The sequence below is a fragment of the Gavia stellata genome, chromosome 2, assembly GCF_030936135.1.
Source record: "Gavia stellata isolate bGavSte3 chromosome 2, bGavSte3.hap2, whole genome shotgun sequence".
Taxonomy (NCBI): domain Eukaryota; kingdom Metazoa; phylum Chordata; class Aves; order Gaviiformes; family Gaviidae; genus Gavia; species Gavia stellata.
The window spans coordinates 44307062-44321648 of record NC_082595.1 but is presented as its reverse complement, the minus strand read 5'-3'; the positions used below and the strand labels follow the sequence as shown (position 1 = coordinate 44321648).

Sequence of the window (14587 nt, the reverse complement as noted above, 5' to 3'; positions counted from 1 at the left end):
TGTGTTTTTAATACTTAAAAAACCCACAACAAATACTTCGTAGCACTATTTTCCCCTGTATTTGCATACCACATGTTCAACACCACCACAAAAGGGTGTTTTACAAAGTCAAAAATCTCAAAAATATCACTAAAGTAGTAGCCCCCACAGTCTGTTATCAGGAAAAACACTTTTGTGCCAGGTTGGGGGGACTATCACAAGTGATGCGCGTTAACTTCAGGATTTAAAAGAAAAAACATTTGTAAACTAAAATATAACAGACAAAACAAACAAACACAGTATCTCTTTATTAGCAAAACCACAATTTTAAATGTAAAAAAGGGTCACTTAAGGAAAACCGCTAGAAATACTCCGCATAGCGTTGTTTCAAAGATGTGAAGGCAGAGGGTGGCACAGGGGAAAACCTTCCTCGAATGGCAGTTAAGTGGCACGCAGTCAAGAGCTATCCTTCGAAACAAAGAATTCCCCAAACCTCTCCCTTTCCACTGGTGTCTCCCGCAGCCGCTCGCCTCCGGGACCACGCTCCCTCCCTCTCCCTCCCTCCGGCAGGCAGCGGCTGCCCGCACGCCATTTGAATCCCATTTCCTTGCATTGCCTCTGCCCAGGTCAGGGATGAATGGCTGTCAAATTCCCCGAGGAATAAAAAGGGGGGGGAAAAAAAACCAACCCACCAAAAAACCCACAACCCTTTCTTCCTGAGGCAGCACGTTTCAATGGAGGGAGCACATGGCTCATCTACATATGTGAAGGTCAGGGCACTCCAGCCGGGGAGGTGAAGAATGGAGCAGCTCACGTAAGGGGCCGCCTCGCACGCCCTGGCCTGCTGCCCGACGAGCGAGATTGTTGAAAAGCAACAGATAGCTTCTGGCAGCGGCAAGGGGGAAAATATTTTGATCATGTGACGCTATACAAGCTAACTAGTTTGCTTCATGTGTGAAACTTTTACAGACGCTAGAAATACCACGTCGGTAGTCGGCCCCAGAACCCAGCCCGCCCCGCCCGCCTCCCCCGGGAAACCTCAATCGCCAGTCAGCCTTTCTCCGGGCTGGAAATTCCTCAGTCAAGCAAAACTTCAGTTTAAAGCAAATTACGGAACACAGCATACAACCCGCTAACCGCTGTCGATACGTTCCTGGGACTTCTCATTCCTGCGGAACACAGGGCACCGTGAAGGTACCTGCCCCGCAGAAATCCACCTTTCTGTTTACACGCAAGAAGGACTTTCAGATGTAAGTAAAACTGCCAAGTTAAAATGATTTTGCTATTGCTGGTACACAACTGAAGCAGCCTCAAACATACCTACCTGTATTTTTCCAGAAATATTTCTTCACATAGCCTCTATCTACGACCATCTGTAAATATCTTAGAACAGCAACAGCTCTAAAGAACATGCTCGTTTTTCTTGGCTTGGGAATTTCAAGAAACTAAGAAACACCGATTTAAAAAAAAAAAATCACAAAAGCACAATTAGTTTCCATAAACCATGTCTGAAAGTAACACATCAATACTACCGTTTCATATAAACAGAGAATATTGAAAATATTCACAACATAAATTGCTACACAAAAAACCACAGAACTCCATACATTCCACCCAAATCAAAGGCTGCAAATAAACCAGCATATCCCTTTGATGCTGTCAAAACAAACCTCCTTATCTTTATTTTTAACTTTAAAAGAATAAAATTTAAGAACTACAAATCCTGTCCTTGTGCTTTCAAAAGGAATTTTCAGAGCTGATGTTTCAGCATCTTGCTTACAAACAAGTAAGTCTGACAAGCTAACCAAATAACACGATCAATGCTGGGAACACCTAGTCTCAGATCCCATCCAAACAAATAGAGAGAGGAAGGCACACTACAGACCGAGCATCTTCACACGTAACAAATATTTAGGCTATTTATTCTGCATGACACTGTAATTAAAACTGCACATCAAACTCAAATAATTAAATAAGGCAAATATTATCCTTATTTTAACATAGGGAAACTGAGGTATCCAACAGTGAAACCAGCAACCTTTAGATCATGCAGCCAGCTATCCAGAATTCCTGCACCAATCCTCTACTAATACCATTTTCCTGAAGTCGCATCATTTACTTACCATGGGTGAATTCACTGCTTGTGTAAAGAAAGCACTATTCCACTTCAATCAATCTGTGAATTAAGCCATGTACACACTGGGAATGGCACACATGACTACAATTATGTTTTAAAACAGGATCTCTCCTTTTGGGATTTTCTGAACCAATTTTCTTTCTTTACTCAAACAAACAAAAAACAACCGTGCTCAAACTTCAGGTCCTTCGGTGAAAGTCAGATGTGCCAGGGATTGTGCTACAACAAGACAACCCTTCTCCTTCCTGCGTAACACAGATCACTTTGTGCTTTTAAAACGTGACAAAAACATATTGTGGAACGGTCTACTTTGTGAAAAACTCAGCAAGTTACCTCTATCGTCAACAGCCATACCTATCAACCCCTCAGGAGAGGCTACTTACAAAGGCTGTTATTTTGCCAGTGCAGATACACTACCACCCCCATGGTAAGCTAAACACAAAGGGGTTTGCCACAACAGCTATTAGTCAAGGATGCAATTAATTCCCTGAACCTAACTATGTAGCTACAACAACAGAACTTCACAGTGGACCTGGCCACACGGTCTTTAAAGGGCAAATAAATTGATTCAGTAACGTGTCAGAATCAAAACCATTTGGTAACTAACACAGGTAAAAAATTACTAACATCCACCAGAAACCCCTGCTACAAAAGATGTATTTTTTTAAGTAGATACCTAAAATAAATTCCAAACAAAGCTCTCAAGGAAAAAAAAAAATCCTGAGTGGAACAGTTTAGAGTAGAAGCTTACAAGACCCTGTTAGTAACACCACTAACACTACACCCTAAAAAAAAAATAATAATAGGTGGGGGTGTTATACATTAAGAGTTTTCCAGGTTTTCATGATTATTATTTTAGCAAACATGCTAAAGAAAAGAAGTAACAAAAAAAAAAAAATCCCACATACATCTAATGGGATGGGGGGGGGGGGGGGGGGGGGGGAGATTAGCAGAAAATTCCTTCTCCAGCCCCACAATGGTCAGAAAGAGACTGATGGGGGTGGCAGGGGAAAGATCAGTAACACAGCCCTACAGATGAAAGTGTCAGAGGGCCTATCACTCAGATGGAGATCTTCATAAACAATTATCAGATCACAAACCTAAATTCAGTATCTTTTCTAGTCTGAGAAGGCTACAAAGCAAGGGGGAAGACGGAGCACAGCAGTGAATTCTTAAATACGGAACACCATTTGGCAACTGGGCAAGTTCAGGTGCAAAAGATTAACTAACTGATAGTTCTTGAAATTGGAGAAAGGAAACTAATAAATAGATTACATACTTCTACACATGCTCAGTCCTTCTGACACAGTTACTAAACCCACCATGACTCAAATGCAAGAACTAATATGCAAGTAGATCAAACACTGATAGCTCTCTATTGAAAGCAATTCCTTACACGCACTACAGAACCATCAAACTCTGTTCTATGTCCACAAATTGGCCTCTACCCATTCAAAAATTCAGCAGCCTCACGACTTGGTTTGGTAGTTTATAAGGAAATGAACATTTCCACTACACATGGAATATAAACGCACGATGTATCAACACCTTTCTAAATCATACTCGCTGAAAACTTTTACATGGATTTCATATCGGTTTTAATAAGCATAAATGAAACATTTTTTATAATAGCATCAGGATAATGATCTTAGGTTATACCATTTCGAAATAGTTGCAGGTGCATTCAAATGAAGTAAGCTACCTACATAGGGAATACAAAGTTTGCTAAAAGGTACTTTTTATTTGCAGTAAGAACAACTCCCATATGAAAAGCAATCTTTAAACAAGACACAATAATTGTCATTTCTGCATTAAATTTGTTCAGTTTAAAAATGAAGACAATTTATCTGCCAGATAAAACAACCAGACTTGGTGTTTGGGTGGTAAGGAAGCCTGTACATGCACCCCCGCACCCCCCCCCAGCACATACTTATGCTCTGTACATCACATTCATCAGAAGGCAAGTTCTGCAACAGCAGCTAAGCTCCTGGGCACTTGTTCAACTCAATTTTCCTCAGAGTTTAATTTCTATGAGAAATCTAGTGACTTTATATAGATGACATTGAGTACATAATGATAACACAGTGCAAGGAAACACTTGAATTTAGACGACAGTGCCTTTAGTTTAAGGTGACTATATTGACACAGCAGACAAATCCCTCGTTTTCGCTCAGTCATTTGTCTTCTCAGTCGTCTGAATAGATGCCTGTAAAGCTTAAATTCTCCCACAACAGAATGTGTTCACAGTAAGACTGGATTTTTTCAAAGCTGAAGTTTATGGCACCAAGACCCTATTTGTTTCTAAGAGACCTCTGTTTTCAGTCGTTCCAAAGTACGCCTGCCTGAAGCATGTTATGTGCCTCAGTTTCCCCACCCTGTACAACAGGAAGAATCGTCTCCTACTCCAGTGCAAGGCACACTAGAAAGATAGCATAAAGATCTAACGTACTTGGAACATTGTTACTGAGAACATAAAGTCAGTTAAAAGTAATCCTGTACAAATTAGCCACCAACTGTCCCCAAAATGCATTGTTCACAAATGACATCAGTATCTTGCAATACGTTCATCCCTGAGGATCCTCGACTGCAGTGGAACACCACCATGGATGGGTTTGGCCCTTCCGGAGCTGACACGCTCCTGGTGGATCACTGGATGCCACACTCTCAGAACTGGAAGTACAACAACAGAAATCCTCCAGCTCACCTGCAATCCAAACACTGCAACACTGTGCCAGCACATCAGCGTTCGTGTGTAGAATTGAGCATGAATAGGTATGATCGGGTAACAGAAAAATTCGAAAGGCAACCTTATGATCTGAATGGCAAAACATACATCAGATGTACAGAACCTTTCAGGTTTACTAAAAATAATGTTCAGATTTACTAACAGGTAAGGCTTCTTTAAAGTAAATTTTACTCTAATACGATTGGCTCCACAAGATTTTAATGTATTACATTTATTTCCTTCTCTCAGCACCAAGCAATACAAAAACAACACTGCTTAGTACCACTTTTCTATTACTACTTTTCAAAACGAATTTGAAAACCACTAAGGTATACTTTTAATTTAAGTTTAATTAAAGTCCTCATTCAATCCTACCAAAACATGTACTTAGCACTATGTAAATAGCCCCAAAATTGGAAGAAAAAAGTTTTTTCCCAAGTACCTTAATGATCACAATTCTAAAATATATTCTAGCAAGTTAGCCTACCACAAACACATGCTACTGAAATTCAGCAGCCTTGAGCATGCATGTACAGTGAGCGTGGCAACACTACTTTACATATCCACAGAGAATCTTCAAAGCCTCTCGATAAATGGCACATTTTGAAAAGTACTGAAATGTAACTACTTAGGACACAGGTACTATCTTAGGGACGTGAGGATAAACACTACTGACATTCTCACGTTAACAATGAGAATTTCAAAAAACTTGGTTTTCATTGCAGGAATTTCATCGAGTTTTAACTAAGATACTATTTCAGAGTGAAACAGCATCACCTAACACACCATGCTTGGTAATTCCAAAAATTTCGTGTTACATATGTAACTAGAAAATTAGCAATGGATTAAGTGCCTTAGTTTTCATCCCCACAGATTTGAATCAGAATGCCAAAAAGACAGTAACTGACTTCTTAGTTGTAGAATCCTTACACGACGGAGGCAGTAATACAGCAGACAGGTTTGCATCTCTCTTTCTTTATTGTATCTCGTACACAGGGTCCTGCTGTTCAACATGTAGCATAAGCACTACTACAGAAACCAATAACTGAACACCAAACCACAAAGTTGTCAAATATACGGTCGTAATATATATATAGATGCTACTAACGGAGAATATTGCTATTTGCTACTTCTAAATAGAAGCTATGTGAATACTAAACTGTTTATTTGAAACGCACAGGGAAAAATATATTTTATTCTCCCATTGAGACATCAAGAATCTATTCACCACACTAACAGCTGTTTAATGGCCTTCAGGCACAGGACATGATTCCGCAGCCCTGGCTTAGCCAGAACTCCCAATACGGGCAATGTATTTGGCATAAAAAGAGCTGCAGAATCAGGCATTTTTCAAGTTTCTGCGCTGCAAAACAGATGACTGATACACACACAAACTCAGAGCAGCTCGACAGATTTTTTCTATCACTTTCAATATACCTTATGCCATATACATGTACTCCTGAAAAAATCCAGGTTCTCTCTTTGTGTGTAGGTGTATGTAAATCTTACACACACGGACAAAGGAGAAAGATGCATACAAAGCGCACGCACGGAGACCAGCTAATGTGTTAAGCCACTGCAGTGCAAACCAGAAGTGAAAAATAAAAGGAGCCTCAGGATGTGAAATATCTGTACACTGCCAAGGAATGAATCAATAATCAAAATAACTGAATGACAAGGTACTGTACTAGCATCACACAACTCCTCCACAATCAAATCAATGCATCTGCATGAGCGATATCCATCTGCTTTGAAAACATGTGTTTCTTCAGCAACAACAGGCCTCTTTTTCAAGCTTGTATCTCATCTCACGATTGGGTAAGGCGATTAAATGAAATGGAAGCAAAATTTTCTTAAATAATTTAATAGGCTGGACAAACACAGAAGGCAGTTCAGAGTGGGACACCACAGTTCTGCATATTACAAAAACTACCCATGCTGAGGCAAGTATTTCCTGAACAAGTATCTCAGATGTTGTAGACTACTGACGATTCTTTTTCTCTGTTCGCAGCACAATAGTTTCTTATAGGCACAGGGGCCAATCATCATCTGTTTTGCAAAGACACATGACAAGTAAGTATATTCTAATGTGTGTATACACATATATAGATTATACACACAGAAGATTATTTAAAAAAAAATAAAGAGAAGTCTTCTGTTCAAACACTGGACTGAATATTCCATTTTTCCCTTTCAAAAAGCAATCAATTTCTCTACTTAATGATGTAACATACCTGGAGATTGACACATGGGAACTAAAAATAAAAAACAATGTACAAAAATAATTGTGTTCTATAAGCTAACGATAAGTATTTATTTTTTATTTGACACAATCTATTTTAGGCATTAAAAAATATTAATTTAATATCTAAGAAAATTTCTTATCTCAATCACTTACTGGTTAGATGGAAAAACTGTAATATAATGAACACTGATGACTTGCCTGTATGACAATTATTTTGAGGAAAAAATAATAATAATTAAGCAAAAAAAATCAAAGAAATTGTGCCCTTGCCAGACTATTGTTTCTAAGCTGCATCCTAATTCTTACGGGGGGGGGGGGGGGGGGGGGAGAAATCTGTGAGAAAGGACGTAAACCCATAAATATAAGGAAGTATTTCTAAGGGTCATACTGAGGACATAATGAATTTACTCTCACTCCTCCCATAAAAATAAAATACTTTAAACAATTTCTGCCGTGAAGAAACAGCACTCTGAACTAATATGTACTATGTCTACCTGACGATGATTTTCCTAGCTTTTAAAGCCATAAATTCTGAAGTACCTGTGTTTAAAAGCAAGCAGACAATGCAAAAATTTTTAAATTAATTATGAAAGGTTATGCATATGAGCCCTCATTACCTTACGGCTTCCAGTGACCCTTTTACCAGTGCAAATTACAAAAGGTAAAATTAACACTCATAAAAAAATTTTATTTCCCTGGAAGAAATAGAAAGGAAATGGAATAAAAACTAGAAACATGACAGGAATGGTCTGTTGGAAGTAGACAAGCACACACAGCCAGCCCATCCAGGGTTTCTATTATTTTTTTTCAGGATTAATACACCGTTCACAGTATTAAGCGATGTTTCCTCCAGGTTCTGTTCGTTACTTTATGGAAATATCCAGCCGTTTGAGGACCCCGAAAGCATACACCTGCATTTGTTCCTGTCAGTCCTCGTTGTTAAAAGCTATTAAAAGATTTAACAGTTCTTAATAGAAAGATCTTGTCGAAGGGAAAAGAAACGCATAAAATTCTAATGCACTACTCCATTTAACACAATTCACTTTCCTACTGAGAATTCAAGCCTAATCTCACACTTGTGCAGAAAATAATGAGATCAACAACTCCCGATGCTTCTTGTAGTATTCTAACCACCGTTCAAAAGCAAAAGCACATTTTCCCCCGAATCTCTGGCTTCGTTGCAGAAATGAAACAAACACAACCTCTGACAGAACGGCTCCTTTTCCCCTTCTTTGTAGAACACACAGCCTTTTCTCACCTACTGCAACTACATGCAGACAAGATTTTTTTAAGAGGCATGCATAGGTTAGGTATCAAGCTAACAGAAATGTAATGAAGTTAGTATTTGGATTAAATCTTTTTTATTTTAATACAAAAATCTAATCCCTTGCGTCATATCCATAAGCTGCAACATTACAAAATGTTTCTAGAGGCACGAGCGCTACTTGAAATCCCGAGTCCTCGTCCAAGCACTGTTATTACAAGATACTCCCCCACCGCCTCCAATTAGCATAGAATGAAAAACCTAAAAAAAAAAAACAAAAAACCCAAAAACAAACAACAACAAAAAAAAAAAAAAAAAAAAAAAAAAAAAAAAAAAAACCACCACCACAGATGCCCAGGAAAACCACGCCACGGAACCAAACCCAACGGGGCGGGGGGGAGGTGCCCCTGGCTTTCCACCGCGCCGGTGGCCAGCTCGGCGGGTGCCGGTGCCGAGGCCGTGCCCGTGCCCGTGCCCGAGCGCCTCTCCCCCGCCCGCGCCACCTCGCCCCGCCGGCGCGACTGCCGGGTGTTATTTGTGGCGGGGGTTTCTGTGACTGCGCCGCTCAGCACTTCTATTTACATCAGCGGCGCGAGGTGCCCAATGGCGAGCGGGGAGCCAATCAGATGGCAGATTAGATGTCAACTCGGAGGCAGCTGTCTGGAGACGGTTGCAGCCAGTTTACCTCCACAATTCAAATTCCGAACCTGGCAGAGGAGACCCAGCCGCTCCTCGGGCCCGGCCGTCCAGCGGGGCCCGGCCTCCCGGCCCGGCGGCTCGGCTCACCGCACCGCACCGCCGCGCCCGCCCCGGAAAGGCGCTGCGCCACGGCCCGCCGCCCCGCGATCATCGCGCCTCTCCGTCGATCGATCGATCGATCGATCGGCGGAGTTACCGGGCCGGGGCAGGGGGGGTGCGGGCGGGGGTGGCGGCCCGCCCTGTGCCCGCGCCCCTCTGCTGACGCCAAGGACTTTTCCTTCTTTTTAATCTTTTTTTTTTTTTTTTTTTTTTTTCCGGTGTTTCTCCCCCCGGTTCGGATTTCCGCGTGTTTGAGGAGAGAAACGTAGTTATGCGCGCGCGCACCCACGCGCGCTTCTGCTGGTAGGCAAGTCCCCTTAAGGTCACCGGGCCGAGGCACCCCACGCGCCCCGGCCCGCGCCGCGCGGACGAAGGCGCGGGCACAGGCGCGCACACAGGCAGGCGAACACACAGAGACGCACACACGCGCGCTCTTCCCACAGAAAAAGGAGCCCTGCCGCCTTCAGTGGATCTCACTGCGGTAACTCCATCAGTGACAAACTAATTTGCTAAGAGCGTGCAACGGCGCAACTCCTTCCGTTCGAAAAAATAACAGGTTAAAGAGAGAGGCAGAAAGAGAAAAAAGGCCCCGCGGAAGATAATGGACGTTATCCCCCGGGAGCCCCCCGGCTCCGACGCTCCGGTTACAAAATCCACCCCCCCCGCCCCCGTCCCGAGCTGCTTGTCCTCCGGGCCCTGCGTCTCTCCGTCGCCGTGTGGAAGTGGAGGGAAAAAATACTAATTGGGTCTGAGAACAACCTAATTTCGGCAGCGAAAGCCGCACTCCGACGCCTCCAGCCCCACCGGGGCCGCGCATTGTGCGCTGCTCACCCCTTGCTACGGAGGCAGCGAGGAGCAGAACTGGCCCGGAGGAAGAAAAAAAAAAAAATAAATAAAAAAAAAAGACGAGGGGGTTGGGAAGGAGGAAAAAAGTGAATTATAAAGCAACTAAGACCCCGACACGAGTGGCACGGAGGCGGGGAACCGTCATGAACCGAGCGCGGGGGGTTACCTGGGTCCTGCTGATGGCCTGCCCGGTGTTCCCAGGGCTCATCGCCGGGTGATTCCTTTGTTGTGCCGCTGCCCAGGCCGGGTTTGCCGCTCCGTACTGGGCGCCCATGTCCTTGCCCATGCCCATGCCCGCCGCTGCCTGCTGGCTTCCCGGGGCGGCCGCCGCTGCCTGGGGCTGGGGCTGCGGCGGCGGCGGGGCGCTGGGGCTGCTGTAGTCGGGGTAGCTGCTGCCGTAGCTCCGCATCATGGGGCTGGGGGACGTGAGCAGCTGGTTCAAGGTAGGGGTGGCCCCGGACGGGTGCTGGTTCTGCCCGGAGAACCGCGCGAAGCCGCCGGCCGCCGCCGCCGCGCCGGCAGCAGCCTTGCCGAGGCCGGCCCCGCCGCCGGGGCCCATCATCATGCCGCCGCCCGGCTGCCGCGGGGAGCTCAGCACCCCGTAGCCCGCCGCGGAGCCCCCGTAGCCGCCGCCGCCGCCGCCGCCTGCCCCGGCGGCCGCCGCCGCCGCCACGGCTCCCGCGCCGCCGCCGCCCGCGCCGCCGCCGCCGGGGCCGCGGCCGTAGCCCGGGTAGTGGTTGTACTGGCTGTTGGGGTAACCTTCGTGGGAGTTTTGCAGGGGGTCCATGCTGTTGGGGGCCGCCGTGGGGTGCATTATCCCCATCCCGGGGCTTTGTTGTCCGCCATGTTGATCAAAGCAAGGCCCGGCGCGGCTCGCCGTAGCGCTGCTGGCAGGGGCAGGGGCAGCGTTGCCATAATAGCTATTGAACTCCGAGACACCCACCGCGGAGGGGCCGCCGCCGCCTCCCCCGCTCCCGCCGCCGCCGCCGCCGCCGAGGCCGCCGCCGCCGCTCCCAGCGCTCGGGGGCGGCTGCTGGGGCTGCTGCTGTCCGCCCAGGGGTCCCAAGCCGGGGTGATCGTAGCGGCCGCCGATGGGCTCGCCCATCTTGCCGGGCATCTCCTCCTCGTCGGCGCCTTTATTCAGCATTTGCTGCGGCTGCTGGGGGGGCTCGGCCTGAGCGCCCAAAACACTGTCTTTTCCTCCATGTTGCTGCTGCTCCATGTCTGCACTGGGCTTAGCAGCGCCGCCACCGCCACCGCCGTTGTTGTTGCTGCCGCTGCCGCCGCCGAGGCTGCTGTTGTTATTCTGCACGGGATGGTGCTGAGGCGGCGGCTGCTGCGGCGGCGGCGGCGGGAATTGATTTAGCTGCTGCTGTAGTGCATGGTGGTGGTGGTGCGGGTGGTGGGCATGGTGGTGGTGGGCATGGTGATGCGGGTGGTGGGCATGGTGGTGGTGGGGCGGCGCGGCGGGGTGATCGCCTCCGACGCTCTTCAGCTTGTGGTTGGGGAGCAGCCCCGTCTCCATGGCCGAGCCCGGGTTGGAGGAGGAGGAGGAGGAGGAGGAAGAAGACGAAGAAGATGAAGATAACGCCGAGGAGCTTCCACCTTCCTTCAGAGCCGGCTCCGAGGAGGAGCCGCCGCCGCCGCTGGCGTTGTTGTTGTTGTTGTTACCGGCGGCAGCGGCGGGAGCCGCGTTATTGGCCATGTTCAGCGGCTCGCTGTGGTGGTAGAGGAGATGGTGATCTACATTATTCACGCTGCTGCTGCCGCCGGCCGGACTCCCTTCTCCGACCCCCAGCGCGGGGCCCGGCCCGGGAGCCCCCGCGGCGGCGGCCGCCCCGGCCCCCCCCGGGCCCCGCTCCGGGCCCAGGCCGCCCGGCAGGCTCGGGGCTTTGCCCTTGCTGTTGTTCGCACCCGCCGGAGCCGCTGCGACTTGCGCGGCCATGATCATCGCAACATTGCGAGTCCGGAGAAATTAGTACTAATAATAGTAACTAAAAAAAAAAAAAAAAAGGAAAAAAATTGAAAAAGAAAAAATCAACCCCTACCCTCAAAAAGAGGGGCGAGCAGGGGTGAGGGGAGGGAGCAGAGAGGGGCAGAAAGCGAAGCGGCCGGGGAAGGGACTTGACTGAGCCAAGAGTATCCCCTGCGGACCGCTCCGCACGCACCAAATTACAGAAATTTCCCTCCCCGAGTCCGTGATTGAGATTAGAAATGGTAAGAACGCCTTACGGTCTGTGCCTGTTCCTGCTGTGTGATTTCATGTTGAAAGTTTTTTGTTCAGGTTTAAATGAAACTTTTTTTTTTTTTTTTTTCCTCCTTTCCTCTCTAACCCGGATATGGGTAAACACACGTCTGGCGGAGCCGCGCTGGCCCAGCATGGCATGAGCGAGCGAGCGAGCCAGCGCCGGCAGCCATCGCCCCCTCCGCCCCGATCGCTCCCGCGCACTCGCAAAACGCGGACTGGACTCCGCACGGCTCCGGCTCCCGCTCCCGCTCCCCGCGGCCGGCAGCAGCGCGGCGGGCTGGGGGGGCGCGGCCCCCTCGGGTGCCCCTGCTCCTAGTCGGGTCCCGCTCGTGTGCGCGCCGAGGGTGGCGGCCGGCGCGGGGCACCCTCCGGGCTCCGCGGAGGAGGCAGCCCAATGCCGAACACAAGCGGGGGTTGCTCCGAGGCGAAGGGTCGAGGCGAGCCCCGATGGGCGCCCCGGACCGCCTAACGCCGCGGCGGGGGGGGCGGGGGGCCGGGGCTGGCCCCGCCGCTGCGGGGCCGGGGGTGCCGCCGGCGGCGCTGCCCGGCGCGGGCCGCTGGGGCGGGAAGGAGGCGCGGGGGGGGGGGGGGGGGGGGGCAGCCGCAAACGCGGTGCCCCGTGTCCAGATGTGCTGGAGCAGATGGATCGTTCAAACTTTCGGGGGCCGCACGCTGCCCCCCCAGCCGCGTGCGTCGTGCTCAGAAGCCACCTCGTTGTATTCCGAGGGCAGGGAAACGTTTGCTATGTTACGGAAAAATAAAACTCCCCCCCCCCCCCCCCCGAAGATTTATGTTGTGTGTGCAGAGGGTTATAAAATTTGAGCTAAAATTCTGCAGCGGTAGCATCTTTGCAGTTGTCCACATTGTCCAGCTGTCTCCAAATTCTAGCGGTCATTTGCACTGAGGATGCTTTTATATATAGGGCTGTTTTCAGTATGTTCTGTGTACTTACTTGCACATCAACAGGAGTTGATCAAGGAGAGCAAGACATTTTCGGTCTCGTAATTGTTTCCCCAAACAATGTAACTTCCAGTACACACAGGACACTCATGAAAATGTAGTAACACAAAATCCAAAATATGTAATCCAAGTAACTCTTGCTCCAAATGGAAAGCTGCTGCTGCTGACCTACATTTTGGAACCATCTTTCAGAAAGGTTTGAAGGGTTTTTTATAACTATCTTAATACAAATGATACCCTAGTATAAGAAAAGGTAACATTCACACACTACATTCAACTAATGAAAGCATTTGGGAGATCAAATACTTGGCTATGAATATAGCAAGCTGGGATATTAGCAAACGTTTTCAATACAGTAAGGGTCTAAAATGCGCTGTTTTAAATGAATGTATTTATGCGCTCTGTTAAAGGTAAGCACGTTTTCAAATTTCAAAATGGATAAATAGAAGATTCAATAATGGTAGAGAAAACTGCAGCATATCAAGAAAGATGCTGTCATGAGTAGGTAGGCTTTTTTTGAATCCACTGTGAAAACATTAAAGAGCAGAAGCTTCATGCTATAATGTTGAATTACATGCAAAGATTATTGATAAATGTATGAACAGTGTGATTCCAGTGTCTATTAATTTTAGTTCTGTCTGAAAAGTCAGAAATATTCTGATTTCCATTATGGAGTTAGTTTTGAAAAGTCTCAGTGCTCGTCAAGTACATCTTGCTAATACTTCTGTTACAATTTTATTTTTCTCTTATTTTTCTTTTTTTTTTGGTACTCTTTGCAAGTGCAAAAATGTTATATGGCTAGCAGAAAAACATACAGTGGGGAAAAAAATGGTGAGTAATTCTAGTGGGGGGAATCAGGTGCATACCCAAGGGTCATTACAGTCTGTAACAACAACAAATTGCAATTCTATGCAAACTGCTAGAAAGGGGTATATCATCTTTGTAGAAGAGAGAATAACAGAACTGTAAGATGAATTCATGCCAAATCATTCATCAGCTTTTGCCAAGAGAATACTACATCTTTGTTAGCGAGCCTTTTTGACATTTTCTCCTGGATTTTCTTCTTTTCTGTATTCAAATGCACGCTAATTATACATATTAAACCACATAAGTTGATTTTTTGAAGTCTTTCATATGCAAATATAAATATAGATGGCTACTTGTGTGTATTTATTTACATGTGTACTCTAAAATAAGATACAAAATCCATTATACATTTACACTTTAAGACATTTATATTCAAGCAAAAATATAGATATTGAAAATCTGATAAGATGTACCAATAGTGCCTCGGCTGCGGATCGCAATACTTCCTGACATGCTCCGCAACTCTTTCTGATCAGGAAAATAACCCGCAAAGTTTAACACAGATTTACTTTGAAATG

At 46.8% G+C, this 14587-nt stretch overlaps 1 protein-coding gene across 2 annotated transcripts in view; it reads right to left on the bottom strand.

Moving 5' to 3' along the window:
* ARID1B (AT-rich interaction domain 1B) overlaps positions 1-11699 on the bottom strand; it is a 338897-nt gene extending 327198 nt beyond the window's left edge. Inside the window, exons 1-2 of one of the 2 annotated variants that reach the window (XM_059829664.1) lie at positions 11000-11519; positions 10161-10957 (exon numbers count right to left, since the gene is read on the bottom strand). In XM_059829664.1, the coding sequence (XP_059685647.1) occupies positions 10161-10957; positions 11000-11519 (1317 nt within the window). Of the gene's footprint in view, positions 1-10160 lie in introns of both variants that reach the window. The other variant, XM_059829656.1, reaches the window with a different exon arrangement.
* Between the last annotated feature and the right edge of the window lie 2888 nt (positions 11700-14587).